The 22,366-nt window shown below is 55.3% G+C and overlaps 2 protein-coding genes across 3 annotated transcripts; both read left to right on the top strand.

The window, feature by feature from the left end:
* Nucleotides 1-7,192: 7,192 nt before the first annotated feature.
* LOC135192049 (perilipin-3-like) lies at nucleotides 7,193-18,350 on the top strand (the record flags this gene model as incomplete). Its single annotated transcript, XM_064174869.1, has 5 exons — nucleotides 7,193-7,204; nucleotides 14,997-15,073; nucleotides 15,994-16,189; nucleotides 16,776-16,858; nucleotides 17,835-18,350. Coding segments are annotated over exons 2-5 (855 nt in total), but the record flags the coding sequence as incomplete, so codon positions are not given.
* Nucleotides 18,314-22,095, top strand: LOC135192306 (perilipin-3-like). Of its 2 annotated transcripts, none has more exons than XM_064175332.1 (4): nucleotides 18,314-19,029; nucleotides 19,457-19,656; nucleotides 19,840-19,968; nucleotides 20,061-22,095. In XM_064175332.1, the coding sequence occupies exons 1-4, from the start codon at nucleotides 18,351-18,353 to the stop codon at nucleotides 21,147-21,149; spliced, it is 2,097 nt and encodes a 698-aa protein (XP_064031402.1). In that variant the 5' UTR covers nucleotides 18,314-18,350; the 3' UTR covers nucleotides 21,150-22,095. The 2 variants fall into 2 exon arrangements, with proteins under 2 accessions (XP_064031402.1, XP_064031401.1); XM_064175331.1 differs by having other exon boundaries at nucleotides 20,058-22,095.
* The last annotated feature ends 271 nt before the right edge of the window (nucleotides 22,096-22,366 follow it).

The following is a 22,366-nucleotide window of genomic DNA, read 5'->3' as shown; positions in this document are numbered from 1 at the left end:
AGCAGAGCTTCTAACACCCCCGTGCCACTGTGCTCCTGGGCAAGCTGCTGTGGGTGCCTTGCTGGAGCAGGGTGGGGTGGACTGGATGCGCTCCAGAGGTCCCTTCCAACCCTACCATGTCATGGACTGGTCTGAGAGCCACAAGTTCCTGAACCAGGACAGCTGGTGAGAGAAAATCAAGCCAGCCAGCAGCTGCTGCTTTTAACCATGTTTGAGGGGAGAGGCTTCCTGCCAGGCACTACCATTTGTGCTTTGAGGAGTGCACACAGGTCTGATTGCTGTGCAGAGGGACACTGATGACTCAGCTGTGTCACATGCAGCACAGCAGCAGCCTTTCCCCTGCTCACAGAGCAGGGCCCCCGGGGTAAGGTCCAGCAGTCTCGGTGCTGTGCTGTGGTTCCCACATGCACGGGGCTGATGCAGAGTCACACTGCACCCTGCAACAGGAACTCAACAGATTTTGTCTTCCTCTCCCTCCACAGAAGCCTCTCTGGGGTGATGGAAGCTGAGCATGAAGCAGCTTCTATTTATTGCTTCCACAACCAGCCTGATCCTTCAGATTCACAGATGTTAGGGGTTGGAAGGCACCCAAAGAGATCATTGAGTTCAGCCCCTCTGCCGGAGTTCAGGGCACACAGGAACACAACCAGGCAGGCCTGGAAAGGCTCCACACAAGGAGACTCCACAACCTCTCTGGGCAGCCTGTGCCAGGGCTCTGGGACCCTTCCAGCCAAGAAGTTGCCCTTGTGCTGAGCTGGAACCTCCTGTGCTGCAGCTTCCATCCATTGCTGCTTGTCCTATCCCAGGGAGCAGTGAGCAGAGCCTGTCCCCCCCTCCTGACCCCCAGCTATTGATAAACATTGATTCAATCCCCTCTCAGTCTTCTCTTCTCCAGCCTAAGCAGCCCCAGGGTCCTCAGCCTCTCCTCACCAAGCAGTGCTCCACTCCCCTCCTCATCCTCACAGCCCTCCCTTGGACTCTCTGCAGCAGATCCCTGTGAGACCATTGCTGCAGCAGCAGGCTAGGAAAAAACACACCCAAAAGGTGTTCTTTGCTTTGCACCCAGCTGGGCTGTATGAGAGCTTCACCTCTGCTCAGAAGATCAAGGTGGTGATGCAGGAGTGCAGCACCAGTGCTGCCCTTCCTAATGCTCCTGCAACTTCCAAAGGAACTGAGGTGAAAAGCAGCCAACACCACCCCCAGCTTGGGAGGGCAAAGGGAAGCTGGGGTTCTGGTTTCTGGAGCAGTTAAGAGTAGGGTCTCACCAGTGAGGTGGAGAGGATAATTAGCAGGCCCAGGTGGCATCCACCCTCTCACCTCTCAACAAGCAACCAGCACCATGTTAACCTGCCCAACCTCTCACCTAAAGGTATGAGGGGGAGGAGGAGGTGGCAGGTAAGCACAGCAGTCTGAGAACCAGCAGGAAGGTGAACTGGAAGACTGGAGAGCAGCCAAGAACCAGCCAGGCTGTGCCCTGCAGTGAGGGCAAAGCTGGCTGGGGCTCAGGGCAGGAATCTGCCTGAGCTGCTGCCTCCTGCTCTAATGTTGGGATAAATGAGGTGCTGGAAAGGAAGGAGGAGCTGGGAAAGCCTCCAGGTGAGGTGGGCAGCCAGGCAGCAGAGGACAGGCAAGTCCTGTTTCTGCTGAGGTAGAGTGAGGGCAGCAGAGAGCTGCAGCATGTCCTGAGCTGAGAAAGGCCTTGGAAGACTTGGAGAGACCAGAGGGGTTTGTTGGGAGGCAAGAGCTGGGCTGAAGCTTTTGGTGCCTCACTGGAGAACTGTTTTCAGAGGGCCACAAAGTGCCACTGCCTGCAGGGAGCAGCTGGCAGAGCCTGCTGAAAGAGCTGAGGAGATAGGCAGGATCCAGCAAGGAGTCTTCTGCCATGGCCCTGCCTCTTCCACTGCTCTGCTCTGGACAGAGACCATCCATCTGCATCAGCCTGGTTTTGTACCTTGCTTCCCTTCAGCCTGGTTTTGTACCTTGCTTCCCTTCCCTATGCCTTCTTTTTGTAACTCCTCTACCTTAAATACCTTTTATTTATTGTTAAAAGTTGTTCTTTTAACTTCCAAATTGAAGCAAGACTGCTCCTTGGCTGTTTTACCTCTTTTTTCCTCTCTGCATCTTATTCCTTTCTTTCCAAAAGGGGGAGAGGGGAAGACATCCTATTATTGTATTATTCTGTTAGGTGTTTGAGTCTCTGGGAGGCTTAAATCAGACCAATACAAGGGGTTATAGAATCAAGCAGCTTGGAAGAGAGCTCCAAGCTCAGCCAGTCCAACCTAGCACCCAGCCCTGGCCAAGCACCAGACCATGGCATTAAGTGCCCCAGCCAGGCTTGGCTTCAGCACCTCCAGGGATGGGCACTCCACCATCTCCCTGGGCAGCCCATTCCAATGCCAATCACTCTCTCTGCCAACCACTTCATCCTAACATCAAGCCTATATCAGCTGGCAAAACCTGGTGAAAGAGCTGAAGAGATAGGCAGGATCCAGCAAGGAGTCTTCTGCCACGGCCCTGCCTCCTCCACCACTCTGCTCTGGACAGTCCCTCTGCAGCAGCAGCTGTGGCCTTGGACAATGCTGCTGTCATCAGCTCTACCAGCTGCTGCAGCTGCCAGGAGGCTGGAGCATGAGGGGCAAGAGTGCTCTGAGCTGAAGTGACCAGATGGAACCATTGCCCAAGGACCACTCATTGCCAGCATGGGAAAGTGGTGAAGGAGAACATGAAAAAGCAGGATGCCCATGCCAGGGAGGCAGACAGGGCTGTCACCAAACACCTTAGGGACCATGGTAAGGACCAGAGGCTGTCCTGTCCTCTCAGTGGGCTCCACACAACACTGCACTGCAGCTCCTAGAAGAGGGACACCTGAACTCAGCACTACAGCACTTCTCAAGCAGTTTGCTGGAAGCCCAAGGGCTCTGTTTGTTTTACCAGAGGAAGGGAAATCAAAGCCACACATGCCCCACTCCTGAGTCACCTCTGCTCCTGCCTGCCCTGGGGAAGGTGACCAGGGCATCATGGCATGGAGCAAATGCATGGAAGATCAACAAGGTCATTGCTGTTGCAGGAGATGAGCACTTGCAGCTGGGGTGCCTCAGCATCACGAGTGGCCCCTGGAGGGATGATGCTGAGCGGTGACACAGGGAAAGGAACTGCACCTGACAGGGGGGACCCAACATGGGAGCCTGATCCTCCCAATCCCTCCCACACCTGAGTGTCTTCTGCTCAACAGAAAGCTGCAGAGGGACTTCTCCTGAGGGTGTCTAGAGACAGGCCAAGGGGGAATGGTTGGAAGCTGAGGCAGAGCAGGGTTAGACTGGAGCTGAGGAAGTAGTTGAGGCTCCATCCCTGGAGGTGTTTAAGGCCAGGCTGGATGAGGCTGTGGGCAGCCTGCTCTAGGGTAGGGTGTCCCTGCCCATGGCAGGGGGGTTGGAACTGGCTGATCCCTGTGGTCCTTTCCAACCCTGACTGATTCTAGGGTTCAGAGTTCTTCGGTAGGAGTGGTGAGACTCTGGAACAGGCTGCCCAGAGAGGCTGTGGCTGCCTCCTCCCCTGGGGTGTTCAAGGCCAGGTCAGGCTGAGCCTAGCTGAGAGGTGTCCCTGCTCATGGCAGGGGGGTTGCAGCAGATGATCTCTGAGCTCCCTTCCAGCCTGAGCCATTCTGTGACTCCATGATGCAGCACTGCACAGAGGCCACAGCCACTGAGGGATGTTGCCCTTCGTGGGAAGTCCACTCCAGCCACCACAGCTCCCTTTTTCTGCCTCTCTGCTTCTTCCTACACCCTTCCCACACCTGCCAAACGTCTTAGAACTGATTTAATCTCAGCTTTAAGTACCAAGAATCACAGAAATGAGGCTGGAAACCTTGGCTCTGAAGTTGCCATCTCCACACTTTGTGTTTTCTGGCCCTGCAGGAAGGTCCTAGCACCGAGCAGGAGCTCCAAGCACTGGCATTTTGACCCAGTACTTAAAGCTACACTTAAGACATTAACCATTGCCTCATTAATGATAATTACTGATGGTATCTCACACAAACGACTTGCCCCCCTTCTGCTCACATTCCTCTGCCACATTACCAGCCACATGAAGGTGTAGCACGCAGATAGGTGATGAAACACAACCTGGCTCAGGAGACTTTCACCATCACCCTGCAACTGGACTTATTCAGGCTCTTCCCAACCATAGAATCCTAGAATGGCTCAGGTTGGAAGGGAGCTCAGAGATCATCTCCTCCAACCTCCCTACCATGGGCAGGGACTCCTCTCAACTAGACTCAGCTGCTCAAGGCCTCATCCAGCCTGACTTTGAGAACCCACAGGCAGGAGGCATCCACAGCCTCCCTGGGCAGCTTGTTCCAGGCTCTCACCACCCTCATACTGAGGAACTCCTTCCTCAGCTCCAGTCTAACCCTGCTCTGCCTCAGCTTCAAACCCTTGGCCTGTCTCTGGACACCCTCATGAACAGTCCTTCTGCAGCCTTTCTGCAGGATCCCTTCAGCTACTGGAAGGCAGCTCTAAGGTCCCCCTGGAGTTTTCCCCAGCTCCCTCAGCCTGTCCTCATAGCAAAGACATTGAACACTTCAAACTGGCCATTTACTGTGTGAAAGGAATGGGATGAAAGGAGGGCCCAGGAGTCTGTTAGATGGAAAAGCTCCCAGGTGGTGCTAGGACATGAAGTTTGTGCCACAGACAAAGGCACAAAACCTGTTCTCAGCAGCCAAGTGGTCAAAGCCATAATTCACAGCTGGAGAAGTTTCAAGTGCACATCAGGAACTGCTTCTTCATTAGGAGGGCAATGCAATGCTGGATCCAGTGTCCAGAGAGGCTGTGTGAGATCTCCATCCCAGGGCCAAAGTCAACTGACCTGCCCTGGCACTGCCAACAGCCCTGTCCCTGGCAGCAGGCTGAGCTACCTGACCCCCAGAGGTCCTTCCAGACATGACAAGTCTGACTCCAGTCAGGAGGGGGAGGCTGAGGAGTGTTGGCTGCCTACATTTTTGTCAGCTGAACAGCCTGCCTCCAAGAATCCTGACCCACCTCCTGCTCCCACTCCCTCTGTGGCTTGCTGTGGGCAACCCAGAACTGAGAGCCAAGGCCTCCTACCTTCACTGGCCAAGCCCAAGGTGACTCAATCAGTTTAACAGCCTTAGAAGACTTCAGATAATTCTTACCTGTGCCTCAGTTTCCTCCCCCACTGATCCTGCACACAGACAACAGGAAGCTTAATTGTTGGTTTCAAACCAGGTTTGGAGATCTGCAGATGAAAAGGCACAAATGGAAAAGCAAAACAGTGACTAAAATGTTCATGGTTTGCATTTTGCTGATAAAAGAAAGGTCAAAGCTGCCCCAGCCAGGCTCAGAGTCCTGCACTGCTGGGACTTCTGCAAGCAATCCCTGTCCTAGAAGCAGCACATTCCACCTGCACACCTCTGCTGTAGCCAGGCAAGGGCTGAGAGCAGGAGAACATTTCTTACTCCCTGGGTAAGTTACAGCATCCTTGCTGCAGGGGAGGAGAGATGGCATCCTGGGCTGGCTCAGCAGCAGTGTGGGCAGCAGGACAAGGGAGGTTCTTGTGCCCCTGTGCTCAGCACTGCTCAGGCCACCCCTGCAGTGCTGTGTCCAGTTGTGGGCTCCTGAATTGCAGAGAGATGTTGAGGTGCTGGAAGGTGTTTGGAGAAGGGCAGCAAGGCTGGGGAGGGGCCTGGAGCACAGCCCTGTGAGGAGAGGCTGAGGCAGCTGGGGGGGTGCAGCCTGCATGTGAGGAGGCTCAGGGCAGAGCTGATTGCTGCCTGCAGCTGCCTGCAGGGAGGCTGTAGCCAGGTGGGGTTGGGCTCTGCTGCCAGGCAGCCAGGGACACAAGAAGGAGACCCAGGCTGAAGCTGTGGCAGGGCAGGTTGAGGCTGGATGTTGTTAGGAAGCTGCTGGCAGAGAGAGTGATTGGCACTGGAATGGGCTGCCCAGGGAGGAGGTGGAGTGGCTGTGGCTGGAGGTGTTGCAGCCAAGCCTGGCTGGGGCACTTAGTGCCATGGTCTGGTGCTTGGCCAGGGCTGGGTGCTAGGTTGGGCTGTTTGAGCTTGGAGCTCTCTTCCAACCTGCCTGATGCTGTGATTCTGTGTGCCAAGCAAACTTCAGGGCTGAGCCATGTTTCCACATCCCAGCCCCCACACCTTGCTTCTGGGAGGCTTCCAGACAATGCCTGCCACACCAGGAGCAGGCTTTGGTGTGCTGAGCCCTCCCACGCAGGGCCAGCTGAAAAAGCCAAGCACCCTGCACACAGCCACCCGGGCAGCAGAGCTGAGCTCCTGTCCTAGAGCCTCTTTCCATGCACTTCCAGTGCTGTGTTCCAGGCCATGCTTCACCTCCCCGCCCTGGGGGGCAGGACTGTCCACGCCAGAGCCGTGGCTGAGCTGGAGAGGGCAGGGAGCAGGAGCGGTGCCTGCAGGCTGCTGGGCTGAGCCTGTTGCACAACCATGAGGCAGATCAGCACTGAGGCTTCCAGGGCTTAAAGGGGCCTCTGAGAAACCTGGGAACAGACTTCTGAGCAGGGCTTGCTGTGATGCTTTGAGACTGCAAAGATTCAGGTTCAGGTCAGAGAGAATGAAGACGTTTTTCACCCTGAGGCTGGGGAGAGCCTGGCCCAGGTTGCCCTAAGAGGTGGAAGCTGCCCTGGAACCAGGTCAGGTTGGTTGGGGCTCTGAGCAGCCTGCTCCAGTTGGGGATGTCCCTGCTCAGTGCAGGGTAGGGGGACACTGGATGAGCTTTAAAGGTCCCTTCCAACCCAAACCACTCTGAGTCTATGATCTCCACAGACTTTCAGTGTCCCTCAGCACTCCACCGTGCTGAGGGGGCAGATCCCCATGCTGGGGGGGCACATCCCCACCCACAGCTGCTGTGGGGCAAGGGACCCTGTGGCCAAGGCCCCTGGGGATGGACACCCTCTGTAAGGGTGAGCTGAGCCACCCCAGCAGGTATGTCCCTTCTGGGGGGCACCACCAGCAGCATCCCCACCCACCCCACGGCCATCAGGTCCCTGGAGGAGCCTCCCTCACCCTACCCCACCCCCTCCCATCCACTCCCCATTGGCCAGACCAGTGCCAGCAGTGTCCCAATTGGCTCCCTTGGCTGCTCCTCAAGCCCCTGGGGTATTTATGGGGGCCAGGTGCAGTGCTCCCAGCTTTGTCAGTGCTGGGGAGCAGAGCAGGCAGGTAAGGCAGGGCTGCTGGGGGGGTGCCTGTGGGCTCTGTGGTATGGCTTGGAGCTGAGGGCTCCCTGAGGTTGTCTCTTGGGTGGCTCTTTGCAGCCTTCCCAGGGTGGAGGCTGGGCTTGGAAACGACTCCATGCCTGCAGCTCTTGGCTGCTGTCTGTGGGGAGCACCGAGGCTAAAATGACCCCTGCCAGCTCCCTGGGGAAGGTGCAGAGCTGTGAGCTGTGTCTGCTGCTCTCCCCTATCTGTGGGCTGGGGGGGTGGAAGGGAGGCTTGGCTTTGGGAGACCAAAGGTCACAGCTTATGGTGTTGTGCTGCATCTGTCTGGTGTTGTGCTGCATCTGCTGTGCCTTGGGAAAGAGCTGGGAGGCTTCAGACCCTTCCCTGAAGGCTTCAGACCTCTCCTTAAAGGCTTCAGACCCTTCCCTAGAGGCTTCTTCCCAGCTCTGAGGTGGTCCTGGTGACACTGTGATTCTCTGGTCTGTGATGGAGCAGCCCTGGCTCTGAAAGCTCTTTTCTGCTCGTTGCCTGCTGAAGCCCAGGGCTGTGTGAGGGGGTCCAGAGGAGGTGTCTCACCCACCCCTGCCATGCAGGCACAGCACATGACACGGCCACCCCCCTGGGCACCAGGCTGGCTCGTGCTGATGCTGGGGGCAGTGGCATGTGCAGGTGGCTCAGCTGGGCACCCCCTTCCTGTTGACAGTGCTGCCAGACCTACCTGCAGCTATTTCCTGTGATCATTTGGGGGAGGCATGATAATGGAGTCACCCAAGGGGGTGGCTCAGTGACAAGGTAACTCCTGCCTTGCTCAAGAGCTGGGGCAGGCTGCAGCTGTGCTGGAGGAGGCACAGGGCAGGCAACCTTCGTGTTTCTCAGGACTTCAGTGTGGTCTTGACTACCTGAACTGTGCCTGGCTGGGTAGGACTTCAATTACTGAAGCTGGTTCTGCTGGAACTTCCAGCTGAGAGAGTCTGTTAGTTATACAACTCTGCCAGGCAGAGCTTCTGTCTGGCACTCAGGAGTTCTGTCCTCGTGGAAAAACTGGTTAATGGGCAGCACTGGAAAGCTGAGGAGCTGCTTTAATTAAACTCCATCCCCTCTGTCCTAAACTCTCCACATCCAGCAGCTTGGGTAGCTCTGGACAGCACTGGGAAGCAGTAATGGGCAGCACTGGAAAGCTGAGGAACTGCTTTAATTAAACTCCATCCCTTATGTCCTAAAATCTCCACATCCAGCAGCTTGGATAGCTCAGCAAAGCAGTAATGGGCAGCACTGGAAAGCAGTAATGGGCAGCACTGGAAAGCTGGGGAGCTGATTTAATTAAACTCCATCCCCTCTGTCTTAAACTCTCCACATCCAGCAGCTTGGATAGCTCCACAGAATTCCAAGGAGTTACTACTGGCTGTGGTGTGCCTGAGTCCCACTGAAGTGTGTGGAGGAAACCTGCCTCTACCTGCAGCAGTGGCTTTCATGTGAGAGCTGCTCAGATCAAAGAACCTCTTCATCTTCAGTTAAGAGGTTCCCTCTTCTCTTGCAGAAAGGTTAGGCTGGCTCCTGTGCCAGCAGTTCTGAAGCCAATGTCCTAAGCTCAAAGCTGAGCCCCATCTGATCCTGCTTCTCAAACTAACTCTGCCCTTAGGGCATTTCCAAAGGGCTCCTGAGCTGGGGGCTGAGCCCTTCCCTGCTGCCACAGGCATCCTGTGACCCAGTTCTGCAGGCAGGGTAACTGCTGGAGCCTCCAAAGGATGTAAATTAGTGCTTGGACCACAGGTAAATGCCTCTGCCCTGCTCATCCCTCCCTGCTCGTATCTAAAGCACTAAACCCACCTTTGCTGCCCAGAATCAGAGAATTGGTTAGGTTGGAAGGGACCTCAAAGCTCAGCCAGTTCCAAGCCCTTGCCATAGGCAGGGACACCTCCCACTAGAACAGGCTGCTCACATATCATAGTAAAGTTTAGGTTGGAGAGGACCTCAAAGCTCCTCCAGTTCCAACCCTTTGCCATAGGCAGGGACACCTCTCACTGGAACAGATCATAGAATGGTTTAGGTTGGAAGGGAGCTCAAAGCTCCTCCAGTTCAAACTCCTCACCACAGGCAGAGACACTTCCCACTAGAACAGGCTGCTAATAGATCATGGAATGGTTTAGGTTGGAAGGGATCCCAAAGCTCAGCCAGTTCCAACCCCTTGTCATAGGCAGGGACACCTCCCACTAGAACAGGTTACTCAAGGCCTCATCCAACCTGGCCCTGAACACCTCCAGGGAGGTTGTGGATCACAGAATTGCTTCCTTCCACTAGAACAGGTTGCTCAAGGTCTTATTCAACCTGGTCCTGAACACCTCCAGGGAGGTTGTGGAGCACAGAAGCACAGAATGGGATCAAAGATCACATTCTGTGCTTCTGTGCTCCACAACCTCCCTGGGCAACCTCTGCCAGTGTCTCCCCACCCTCAACCTGTGCCAGTGTCTCCCCACCCTCAACCTGTGCCAGTGTCTCCCCACCCTCACTGCAAACAACTTCTTCCACTTTCAATCTCCTCTCTGCCTCTTCAAACCCATTCCTCCTCCTCCTCCTCCTCCCAGAACAGGTTGCTCACAAATGGTCATGAAATGGTCATGAAGGAATTGCTGCTGTCTGCCCAAGGTGAAACACATCTGGGAGGGAGAAAAGCTTCCTGCACACCAAGCTGCCACCTCTGTGTGCTCAGGACAGCACAGCAGCAGGGCAGAGCCTCACAGAGCACAGCAGCTTGTTGCAGAAAAGCCAAAAGCCTTCCCCAAGGTACAGAAGTGGCTCTGGGTTTGTTGCTGACTGGCAGGGAGTGCAATGGATGGAGGAGCTTACCCCAGCAGGAAAAGTCTTTGCTCTTCTGCCAGGCTGCACAGCTGTGACAGTTTTGGTGCCCTTGCTGTTGCCCTGTGCTCAGACTTGTGCCAGCCTGGGCAGTGAGCAGCAGTGGAGCTGTTGTGCCAAGCACTGGAGAGTTTCATCTTTCTGAAACTACCTCTCCCAAGAACTTTCTCCAGCAGTGACCTCATGTTGCAGCTGTAGCAATGAGAGGAACTCCTCTGACCATCACTTTCATCCAGAGCAAACTGTAAGCAAAGCAAACTGCTGATGCTCTTCCTGCCTGGGGGTTCCCACACAAGGTCTGCCTGCTGAGACTCTGGCCTGGAATTGTGCCAGGGGGAGGTTTAAGTTCACAGAATGCCAGAAGGGAAGGGGTTGGAAGGGACCTTTGGAGATCATCCAACCCAGCCCACCTGCCAAAGCAGGATCATCCAGGGCAGGTCACACAGGAACCCATCCAGGTGGGTTTGGAATCTCTCCAGAGATTCCAACCTCTCTGGGCAGCCTGCTCCAGGGCTCCAGCACCCTCACACCAAAGAATATTCTCTTCACATTGAGGTAGAATCTTTCTTCACTGCAAGAGTGGTCAGGCACCCAGCAACAGAACAAGGGGACACAGCTTCAAGCTGTGCCATGGGAGGTCTAGGCTGGATGTGAGGAGGAAGTTCCTGGCAGAGAGAGTGATTGGCATTGGAATGGGCTGCCCAGGGAGGTGGTGGAGTCTCTGTGCCTGGAGGTATTCAAGACACCTGTGGCCATGGCACTTGGGGACTTGGTTTAGAGGCCATGGAGGTGCTGAGTTGCTGATTGGAGTTGATGATCTTTGAGGCAATTCTATGGTTCCATGACTCCCACTTGCAACTACCCTCTCTGGAAACCCTTTCTCCAGAGGATTCTGAAACAGCTGCCCCAGAGCTGCTGAGCACTGCACTTCCCTGCAGTCTCTGAAGTGAAACCAGGTCTGCTCAGCACTTTTGGAGGAGAGAGATAAGAAAGAGAAAATAAAACCCTGCCATGGCCCCATGCAAACTTGCCCACACTACAGGCTGTGGCATTGCAACACAGCTCAGATCCTCCTACACAGAGGAGAGCAAACCATGTTCTGACACGAGTGTGCTGCAAGGATTGTCACTGACACAGCTCCAGCTGCAATGAATCACAGAATGGTTGGCTTGGAAGGGACCTCCAAAGCTCATCCAGTCCAACCCCCTCTGCAGTCAGCAGAGGCATCCTGCACTAGATCAGGCTGCTCAGAGCCTTACTGTGAATGGGCCCAGGGATGGAGCCTCAACTGCCCCCCTGGACAAACTGTTGCAGGGCTCCCAGGCCTTCAGGGGCTGACTCTAACCTCACATCAGCCAAAAGGTTGAAGCCTTCTAGCACCTGCAGTCCTCTCCTGCCTCTTGGTGCTGTGGTGGCTCCATGCTAACCCTGACACTAAGGCCAGAAGGACACTCAGCACTTTGACTTCACAGAATCAGGCAGGTTGGGAGAGAGCTCCAAGCTCAAACAGCCCAACCTAGCACCCAGCCCTGGCCAAGCACCAGACCATGGCACTCAGTGCCCCAGCCAGGCTTGGCTTCAACACCTCCAGCCACAGCCACTCCACCACCTCCCTGGGCAGCCCATTCCAGTGCCAGTCACTCTCTCTGCCAGCAACTTCCTCCTCACATCCAACATAGACCTCCCCTGTCACAGCTTCAGGCTGGGTCCCCTTCTTCTGGCCCTGGCTGCCTGGCAGCAGAGCCCAACCCCACCTGGCTACAGCCTCCCTGCAGGCAGCTGCAGGCAGCAATCAGCTCTGCCCTCAGCCTCCTCTGCTGCAGGCTGCACCCCCCCAGCTCCCTCAGCCTCTCCTCACAGGGCTCTGCTCCAGGCCCCTCCCCAGCCTTGCTGCCCTTCTCCAAACACCTTCCAGCACCTCAACATCTCTCTGCAATTCAGCAGCCCAGAACTGGACACAGCACTCAAGTTTCTCCCACCTGGCTAGAAGCGAAAGAACTGAGCCAGAGGAGCTGTGTGCAATGGTGTTGAAAGTGGTTTGTGCTTTGCCCTGTCCCAGGGCTGCAAACTGATTCAGCCTGCTTGGCTTCAGAATAAACCAAACAGCCTTGTCCTAAAGCTGAGCAAGAGGAGCAGCCCCTGACTGAGCCAACCCTGTGGACTTTGGGACTGAGACTTAGCTCCCAGCTCTGCTTTTGTTTGCAGCTGCTTGCCAGAAGGCTGCTAAAGTTCAAGCTGTGTTTTTGCCACGCAGCTTCCCTGGGCAGGAAGCTTTCCAGAGGAGCTCTGGTTTTGAGTTTCTCACTCAAGAGGCTGGAGAAGACAATTTCCTCTGACAACTTTTGCTGTAGACTTGCAGCACTCTGCAGCCCTGCCTGGAACTTTGCTGAGATGCTAAGTGTGTGGTTAAGGCAGCAGGGTTTGACATCCTGCCATCTGGGGAGACCTCTGAGCTGCAGGGGGCCTACAGGAAGGCTGGGGAAGGGCTGCTTGTGGGGATAGGGCAAGGGGCAATGGCTCAAAAATAGAGCAGGGGAGGTTTAAGCTGGGCATCAGGAGGAAGTTCTGCACAGGGAGGGTAGTGAAACACTGGAACAGGTTGCCCCCAGCCCTGGAGACGTTCAAGATCAGACTTGATGTGGCCCTGGGCAGCCTGCTCTAGTTGGCAGCGTCCTGCTGAGTGCAAGAGTCTGGATGGGCTTTGAGGGTCCCTTCCAACTCGGTGCAACTGGGGAATCTGTCACCTGCTGAGAGGTCTCCTCAGCTCTACCCACGGCCCAGGGCTAACAAATGCTTGTCTCTGTGTCCCCCTCCCCAGCTCTGTGTCTCCTCCTCAGCTCTCTTTCCCTCCCAGCTCTGTGTCCCTTCTCCAGCTCTCTTTCCCTCCCAGATGTGGCCCCCTTCTCCAGCTCTCTTTCCCTCCCCAGCTCTGTGTCCCTTCTCCAGCTCTCTTTCCCTCCCAGCTCTGTGTCCCTTCTCCAGCTCTCTTTCCCTCCCAGCTCTGTGTCCCTTCTCCAGCTCTCTTTCCCTCCCAGCTCTGTGTCCCTTCTCCAGCTCTCTTTCCCTCCCAGCTCTGTGTCCCTTCTCCAGCTCTCTTTCCCTCCCCAGCTCTGTGTCCCCCTCCCCAGCTCTGTGTCCCCTCTCCATCTCTCTTTCCCTCCCCAGCTCTGTGTCCCTTCCCCAGCTCTCTTTCCCTCCCAGGTGTCCCCCTCCCCAGCCCTGTGTCCCCTCTCCAGCTCTCTTTCCCTCCCCAGCTCTGTGTCCCTTCCCCAGCTCTCTTTCCCTCCCAGCTGTGTCCCCTCCCCATCTCTGTGTCCCCTCCCCAGCTCTCTTTCCCTCCCAGCTCTGTGTCCCTTCCTCAGCTCTCTCTGTCCCAGTCTCCAGTGCCAAATAAAGACCTCACCCCAGTGCAAGAGCAGGAGAAACAATAGGCTGTGCCACAAATCAGATGCAAGTCAGCCTGGAGCAGTGCTGGGCTTGGGAATGCAGTTTTGGGCAGGATTTTGGTTTGGAGCTTTTCCACTGGAAAATGCCATTGGAGTTCCAAGAATAGGAATGAACTGGAAAGGGAGAGAAAAGAGACACTGCAAATCCTGTCATCCCTTCTGTGCCTCAGGCTGAGGAGTAAGCCTGGATTTAGTGGGGTGCCCAGACACCAAGCCAGGTTCCTGCTGAGGAGGCCAAGCCAGCTCCAGGATGTTGCATCACTGTTGTGCTTTGACTTCTTTCATCCCACTCTGTAATGAGAACACTTCTGAGGCCTGGTTTCACAGGAAGTGAGCAGAGGTTTCACAGAGTCACAGCATGGGGAGGCTTGGAAGGGACCTTAAAAGTCATCCACTTCCAACCCCCCACCTTCCACTAGGGTGTCCAAAGCCCCAGACAGCCTGACCTGCAATGCTTCCAGACACAGGGTAGCTCCCACCTCTCTGGGCAACCTGGGCCAGGCTCTCCCCAGCCACAGCATCACAAACTTCTGCCTTCTCTGCACTCTGAATCTCCTTCTTTTAGTTTCAAACCTCTTGTCCTGTCACCACTCTGTCCCCAGATTTCTGCTCAGCCCCTTTAAGCACTGAAAGGACACCAGAAGGGCTCCCTGGAGCCTTCTCCAGGCTGAACATCCCAAACTTTCTCAGCTTGTCCTCACAGCAGAGGAGTTCCAGCCCTCAGATCACTTCTCTGGGGTCCTGTGGATCTAGTCCAACTGGTCTGTGTCCTTGTGTTGAGGGCTCCACATCAGGGTGCAGCACTCCAGGTGAGGTCTCACCAGAGTGGAGCACAGCAGCAGGATCCCCTCCCCTGACCTGCTGCCCACACTGCTGAGGTTGCTGCTGAGGATGCCACTGAGCCTCTTGCAAGGAGGATCACTGCTGCCACACTCCTGTTCCTAGGACATGCTGAAGGATAGGGAGACAAAGCTGGGGAGGGGCCTGGAGCACAGCCCTGTGAGGAGAGGCTGAGGGAGCTGGGGGGGTGCAGCCTGCAGCAGAGGAGGCTGAGGGCAGAGCTCATTGCTGCCTGCAGCTGCCTGCAGGGAGGCTGTAGCCAGGTGGGGTTGGGCTCTGCTGCCAGGCAGCCAGGGCCAGAAGAAGGGGACCCAGGCTGAAGCTGTGACAGGGCAGGTCTAGGCTGGATGTTAGGAGGAAGTTGTTGGCAGAGAGAGTGACTGGCACTGGAATGGGCTGCCCAGGGAGGTGGTGGAGTGGCTGTGGCTGGAGGTGTTGAAGCCAAGCCTGGCTGGGGCACTGAGTGCCATGGTCTGGTTGGTTGGCCAGGGCTGGGTGCTAGGTTGGTCTGGCTGAGCTTGGAGCTCTCTTCCAACCTGTTTGATTCTCTGATGGATCCCAAGGATCCACTCTGATTCTGATTGGCTTTGCTCAGACTTCCCTGGAGGAAATGAGGTGGTGCTCATGCTGCTTTACTCTTGGCTTCCCTTTCAGCTGCAGCTGAATTCAGCATGGCATCAGAAAAGAGCACAAGAAAGGACCTGCTGAAGGCTGAGGAGCAGCAGCAAGCGGTAGGTGCCAGGGCAGCAGTTAAACTCCCTGCTGGCAGCACCCCAAAGCCAGGCTGGGAGCTGCAGAAGGATTAACCACACGAAGCTGTGGCAAAACATGAACTCAGTTAACACAGAAGGTGACTTTTTGCTTTGCTCAGTAGAAAGCTTTGGGGCTGGCTCAAGGAATTCTGAGGCATGAGCTGCTCCAGGTCCTTTTTCCACAGCTGGGTTTGGTGCTGAACCCCAGTAGGGGCTCAGAATTCACCAGCCCAGAGCTCAGACTTTTTATCCTGCTTGGCCACTTGGCTTGCTCGAGGTCTTTGAATGAGTCTCTTGAACTCTGAGTGCAAGGATGAGGAGGTGGAATGGATGTCCACTGAGGACCTTTCTAGACAGAAATGGAACATGGAGCTGTTAGAGCAGGTCCCCAAGGGAGGCCACAAAGATGATCTGAGGGCTGGAGCACCTCTGCTATGGGGACAGGCTGAGAGAATTGGGGGTGTTCAGCCTGGAGAAGGGAGACCTTAGAGCTGCCTGCCTGGATGTGAAGTGAGCCACAGGAGAGCTGCAGAGGGACTTTGTGCAAAGACATGGAATGACAGGACAAGGGACAGTGGCTTCAAACTGGAAGAAGCTGGATCTATATGAGACATTGGGAGGAAATTCCTCCCCAGGAGGGTGGTGAGGCTCTGGAATATGCTGTCCAGAGATGCAGTGGAGGCTCCAAGCCTGGAAGTGTTCAAAGCCAGGCTGGATGAGGCCTTCAGCAACCTGGGCTAGTAGGAGGTGTCCCTGCCCATGGCAGGGGGTTGGAGCTGATTGCTTTTTAAGGTCCCCTCTAGCCAAACCACTCAGTGACTCTGTGACACATGGCTTGTATCCACCCACCAGCCTGAGGCTGGGGCTCTAACATCACTTATTTACCTCTTGGCCTTCAGAGTGCTGTCAGTCGTGTGACCAGCTTGCCCCTGCTCAACTCTGCATTCAACCTGGTCTCATCTGCCTACAACCACACCAAGGAGACACATCCTTGCCTCAGTGGTGTCTGCAACGTGGCTGAGACTGTGGCTGCCGTTGCAGTAGGCAGCATGGTTGGTGGGGCACAGCCCATCCTGAACCAACTTGAGCCACAAAGTAAGTGAAGAGGCTGGAGTGAGCCCTTCTACACAGAGGAGTAGCTGGGGAGGGGAACTTTGGGTGCCCCTGGGTTGATGCCCATCTGCTGTAGCACATTGGTCTGGTTAGTTGTAGCTGTGGCTTCCACTCAGCTCCCAATGAACCCACTGAGCTTCAGGGACATGAAACAGTCACTGGAAGTAACCAAGCTTGGCATCTTGCCTGTGGTCACTAAGCCAAACCTCTCTGCTCTTCCTCTCTCACTCCAAGTTCAGAGCATCCCAGCTGGCAGTGGATGCAGCTCTGCCTGCCTCATCCTGCCACTTTGTGACCCTTTACACCAGCCCCCCAGGAGCTGGTGGGACATTCCAGCTGCAGCAGCATGCTGCCAGTAGCTAGAATGCTGGCAAGGTGAAATGGAGACAGTTTGAACCTGCTGATCCCTAGGGCTTGGTCCACAAAGTATCTCCTCACTACTCTTCACTGCAGATCAGAGGGCTTGGGGGGTGGTTCTGGCTTCCTTTCAGGAGTGTGTCTTGACTTGGCCTCTGGAGGGTCCTCTCTCCAGGCTGAACAATCAACTGGCAGCTGTTGTCTTTTCTAGTTGCCCTGGTCAATGAATATGCCTGTAAAGGGCTGGATCAGCTGGAGGAGACCCTGCCCTTCCTTCAGCAGCCAGCAGATAAGGTAAAGTGCAGGCTCTGCCTGGGAAAGCCATGGGATGATCTCTCACTTCATGGAACTGGTAGGAGGAGAGCAAAATGTGGGGAAATAAACTTCAGCAGCACTGCTTTGGCAGCTCAGTCCCTGACAGGGCCTGGAGGAGGCACTGCTGGCTGGAGAGATGCCTTCAGCCTTTGGAAGTGAACACTGCATCAGAAATTGGCCAGGCTGGATAAGACCCTGGAGGTCATCATGCCCAAACATTAACCCAACACTACCACATCAGCTGCTCAACCATGATCTCAATACAAGGCTGCTGAACCCCTTCAGGGACATGGAGACTCCACCACTGCCCTGGGCAGCCTGTTGCAGGGCCTGACAACCCTTTGCCCACGTTACACACAGGTGCTCACCTCCCCACTTCTCCCACCAGACTGCAGGCACATTTTTTAACCATGGCAAAGCTACTTTAGGGAGGGGAAAACCTATTTCAGAAGGCTCACAGCAAGGTGAGGGTTGGAAAGGACCCAAAGAGATCATCGAGTCCAATGCCCCTGCCAGAGCAGCACCATCCAAGCTAGCTCAGGGCACACAGGAACACATCCAGACAGGCCTGCAAAGGCTCCACACAAGGAGACTCCACAACCTCTCTGGGCAGCCTGTGCCAGGCTCTGGGACCCTTCCAGGCAAGAAGTTGCCCTTGTGCTGAGCTGGAACCTCCTGTGCTGCAGCTTCCATCCATTGCTGCTTGTCTTAGCCCAGGGAGCAGTGAGCAGAGTCTGTCCCCCCCTCCTGACCCCCAGCCCTCAGCTACTGATAGACATTGATTAAATCCCTCTCAGTCTTCTCCAGACCAAGCAGCCCCAAGGCCCTCAGGCAGTGCTCCAGTCCCCTCCTCATCCTCGTAGCCCTCTGCTGGACTCTCCCCAGCAGATCCCTGTCCCTCTTAAACATATTTGTCCCTCTTAAATGTCTTTGCCTCTGCCTCTCCCTGTCGTAGGTCATCTCAGACACCAAGCAGCTGGTTTCCACCAAAGTGACATCTGCTATGGATGCTGCCTGTGAGGCAAAAGCAGCAGTGGCTGATAAAGTGACTGAAGCTGTGGACCTCACCAAAACTGTTGTTGGGGACAGTGTCAAGCTGACCAGGTCAGTGGTCACCTCCACTGTCAGCAGCGCTGTGGAGGCTGCTCAGGGTGCCAAGGAGCTGGTGACCAACAAGGTGACAGAGGCAGTGGATCTCACTAAGCACATGGTGGAGGACAGCGTTGACCGGACCAAGTCTGCAGTGGCCTCCACCATTGTCAACGCCGTGGAGGCTGCCCAAGGTGCCAAGGAGCTCATGACCAACAAGGTGACTGAAGCTGTGGACCTCAGTAAGCACATGGTGGAGGACAGTGTTGGCAGGACCAAGTCTGCAGTGGCCTCCACCATTGTCAATGCGGTGGAGGCTGCCCAAGGTGCCAAGGACCTGGTGACCAACAAGGTGACTGAAGCTGTGGACCTCAGTAAGCACATGGTGGAGGACAGTGTTGGCAGGACCAAGTCTGCAGTGGCCTCCACCATTGTCAATGCGGTGGAGGCTGCCCAAGGTGCCAAGGACCTGGTGACCAACAAGGTGACTGAAGCTGTGGACCTCAGTAAGCACATGGTGGAGGACAGTGTTGGCAGGACCAAGTCTGCAGTGGCCTCCACCATTGTCAATGCGGTGGAGGCTGCCCAAGGTGCCAAGGAGCTCATGACCAACAAGGTGAGTGAAGCTGTGGACCTCAGTAAGCACATGGTGGAGGACAGCGTTGAGCTGACCAAGTCTGCAGTGGCCTCCACTATCACTGCTGCTGTAGGAGCTGCCCAGGGTGCAAAGGATCTTGTGACCAACAAAGTGACTGAAGCAATGGACCTGACCAAAGAAGCTGTACAGGAGAGCGTTGAGAAGACCAAGTCAGTGGTCACCTCCACAGTCAGCACAGCTCTGGATGCTGCTTATGGCACCATAACCAGCAAGATTAACACAGCCCTGGAGCAGGGCAAAGGAGCTCTCCAGGAGGGCGTGGAGATGACTAACTCGGTGGTGGCCAACAGCATAAACAAAGCCAAGGCAGTGAGCCAAGCAGTGGCAGGTGGTGTGGAAACTGTCCTGGGCATGTCTGAGGATCTGGTGGAGCAATACCTCCCGATGACAGAGGAGGAGCTAGGTAAGAAAGTACTCAACTGGAGATTGTAAGTGCAACTCCTGCCTGGGGTGAGCAGAGAGCACCTGGCACTGCAAGCCTCATCTTCTGCAGCAGGACAGGTAGCTCTGAATTTGTCCCCCAGGCAGCTGCCTGGCAGCTCTCACTTGCCACATGGTATGGGACAGAGCTGAAGCATTTGCTGCTTGGTCCTTGCCCATCAGCCTCGAGGCAAACAAACTCGTGGGTGCATGCTTCAACCTCTCAAGTCTGCTTGTCTGAAGAGAACATCATGAGCAGAGTCTGGCCCACCTGTGACACCTCAGCAACCACAACCCTCTCCTGTCTCCTCCGCAATCTCCAGCCTTCATGTATCCCCACGGCTGATCTTCCCCCTGCCCCCTTTACAGCTAGTGGGGCACAGCTGCATCTCTCTCCTTGTTCCCTGCAGGTCAGCTGGCCACCAGCGTCGAGGGCTTCGGGGTGGCTTCTGTGGAGCAGCAGAAGCAGCAGCGGAGCTACTTGGTGCGCCTGGGCTCGCTGTCCAGCAGGGTCCGGCAGCGAGCCTACCAGCTCTCCCTGGCCAAGCTGCAGCACCTCAGGCAGAGCACCCAGGCCAGCCTCTCACGGCTGCAGCTGGCAATAAAACTGGTACAGACACACCTTTCCCTCTTTCCTCCTGCCTCTCGTCTTCCTGCCCTGCTGTCCAGATGGAAGCTCTTCCTCCATCCTCTACCAGCTGCGTTTCACCTTGGATCTCCTCCCCTCCAGCCCTTGTGCTTCTCTGGCTGTGTGTGCTTGGGGTGCAGCTCTTCCTCTCCTTTTTCCCATCAGATTGAATCTGTGAAACAAGAGGTTGGCCAGAAGCTTCTGGATGGGCAGGAGAAGCTCCATAAGCTGTGGGTGGACTGGAGCCTGACCCAACCCAAAGGAAACCAAGTTAAAACTGCTTCCTACTTAGAGGTATCCCTAGAAGGGCCTCTTGGCTCAGGTCTCATGTGGATGGTGGACATCTCTCCTGCCTGAGTAACTGAGCTGTATCTCTTTCCCAGCAGGTAGAGCCACGGACTCTAGCTATGCTGAGAATCACCACCCAGCAGCTACAACCTATCTATGAGAACCTGAAAACCAGCATCCATGGCCTGCCCAGCAGCATCCAAGAAGCTGTGCACCAGGCCACTCGAAGTATCCACAAGCTCCACAGGTCTTTTTCCAATGCTGTGTCTTTCCAGGACCTCTCCAGCACCACCCTGAGCCGAAGCCAGGACTGTGTGGCAGAAGCCCGAAGGTCCCTAGATGACCTCTTGGAGTATGTCACTCAGAACACTCCACTGAACTGGATTGTGGGGCCCTTCAGGGCAAAAGCTGAAGTGGCACAGGAGTGCAGAAAGGAGCAGAAGAAAGATGGGATGAGTGATACAAAATCACCCACGTTAGAACAGGAGGTGACTAAGACACCCAAAGAACCAAAGAAAGCAGAGAAGATCCTGAGGGATGCATGTGAACTCCTACAGAAGCTGGCACAGGATGCAGAGAAGGCAAAGAAGGACAAGGAAAAGGACATGGAGATGGACACAGAGGACACAGAAAAGAGCACGAAGGTGGCAGAGAAGAACACAGAGAAGGCAGAAAAGAGCATGAAGGTGGCAGAGAAGAACACGGAGGAGGCACAGAAGGGAGCAGAAAAAGGCACAAAGGTGGCAGAGAAGGGCACAGAGAAGGCAGAAAAGAGCATAAAGGTGGCAGAGAAGGGAGCAGAAAAAGGCACAAAGGTGGCAGAGAAGAGCGCAGAGAAGGCAGAAAAGAGCATGAAGGTGGCAGAGAAGAACACAGAGGAGGCAGAGAAGGGAGCAGAAAAAGGCACAAAGGTGGCAGAGAAGGGCACAGAGAAGGCAGAAAAGAGCATGAAGGTGGCAGAGAAGAACACGGAGGAGGCAGAGAAGGGAGCAGAAAAAGGCACAAAGGTGGCAGAGAAGAGCGCAGAGAAGGCACAGAAGAGCACAAAGAAGGCAGAGAAGGGTGCAGAAAAGGGCACAAAGAAGGCAGAGAAGGGCACAGAAGTGGACACAGAGAAGGCAGAGACAGACACAGAGGTGGCACTGGCTACACAGGAAATAAACCCCACTGCACCAGAAGACCTCTGAAAAACTCCAGCTCTTCTGGCTGAGGCTCCCTGGCTACAGCAGCACTTGAGCTTTCCACTGCGTCCAACCAGCCATAACAGTGCCAAGAGTGCCTCCTCTTCTCTCCCTGCCCCAGGCTGAGCTTACAGCAAGGTGTAGCTGCAAGGGGCCTGGCTAAGCAAGGTGGGGAGATGCCCTGCCTGCAGTTACCACTTTTCAAATCACACTGCTGCACTGGAAGGGAAGGTGGGCACCTGTCCTTCAGCCTTTCAAATCAGCTCAGCTAACCCTTACTGAGAGAAGCTGTGGGACAGAAGTGCTCTCATCCCAGTTTTAATGCTGGCTTTGGGGTTTTTTAATTCATTCAAGCTGCAGAGAGCTCCAGAGGATGCTGTGCTTGGCCTCTGAAACCATTTCCCTCCTTCTACAAGTTCAAAAATAGCTGTCACAAACCCAGGACTTCCCTTCCTGCCTGCTCTGCTTCCGAGGAGGCTCAGCCCTGCAGCAGACCAGCAACAAGAGGGGGGCAAAAGGCTGCTTCTCAAAGAGAGACTTCTGCTTCTGAATCAGCTCTTTGTTCTCTCTGGACCAAGGCTTTTCCTTTGGTAAGGAAACCCTTAGCAAGGTGGGATTTTCTTCTAGGCTGATCTGCAGTGGGATCATCTCTGCTAGCTCTACAAGTGACTTGAGGGCTCATCTGCTTGTGTGGAAGGAACTGCAGCCATAGAACACTGAGCAGCTGTTAAGAAGCTGGCACACGGGGCAGCTTTGGCCAGGGGTTCCTCTGCCAAGGCAAGAAGATGTCCTGCTCTTAACAGAGGGGAGATGGGTGCTGGTTGTTCTCCCAGCAATTAAAGCTCTGTACTAATTCCCAGTGTAACTTATTTTGGGTAAGTTAGGGCCTGTGCTAAGGCTGGGCTGAGGGCAAGCAGACTCCAGAATAAAGTGTGACCCACGTTCAAAGAAAGAGCTGTTTGTGTGCATGATCCTTCTCCTACCCCACCATAAGGAGGACATGGAGATCACAGTACCACAGTGTCACAGTACCACAGTGTCACAGTATCACCAAGGTTGGAAGAGACCTCACAGCTCATCAAGTCCAAGCCTTTAGCACAGAGCTCAAGGCCAGACCATGGCACCAAGTGCCACGTCCAGTCCTGCCTTGAAGTGCCCCAGGGACGGCGACTCCACCACCTCCCCGGGCAGCCCATTCCAGTGTCCAATGACTCTCTCAGTGA

This window comes from Pogoniulus pusillus, chromosome 41 (assembly GCF_015220805.1).
Source record: "Pogoniulus pusillus isolate bPogPus1 chromosome 41, bPogPus1.pri, whole genome shotgun sequence".
NCBI classification, from domain to species: domain Eukaryota; kingdom Metazoa; phylum Chordata; class Aves; order Piciformes; family Lybiidae; genus Pogoniulus; species Pogoniulus pusillus.
Note: the sequence above shows the minus strand (reverse complement) of the source record. Positions and strands in the feature narration are given on the sequence as shown.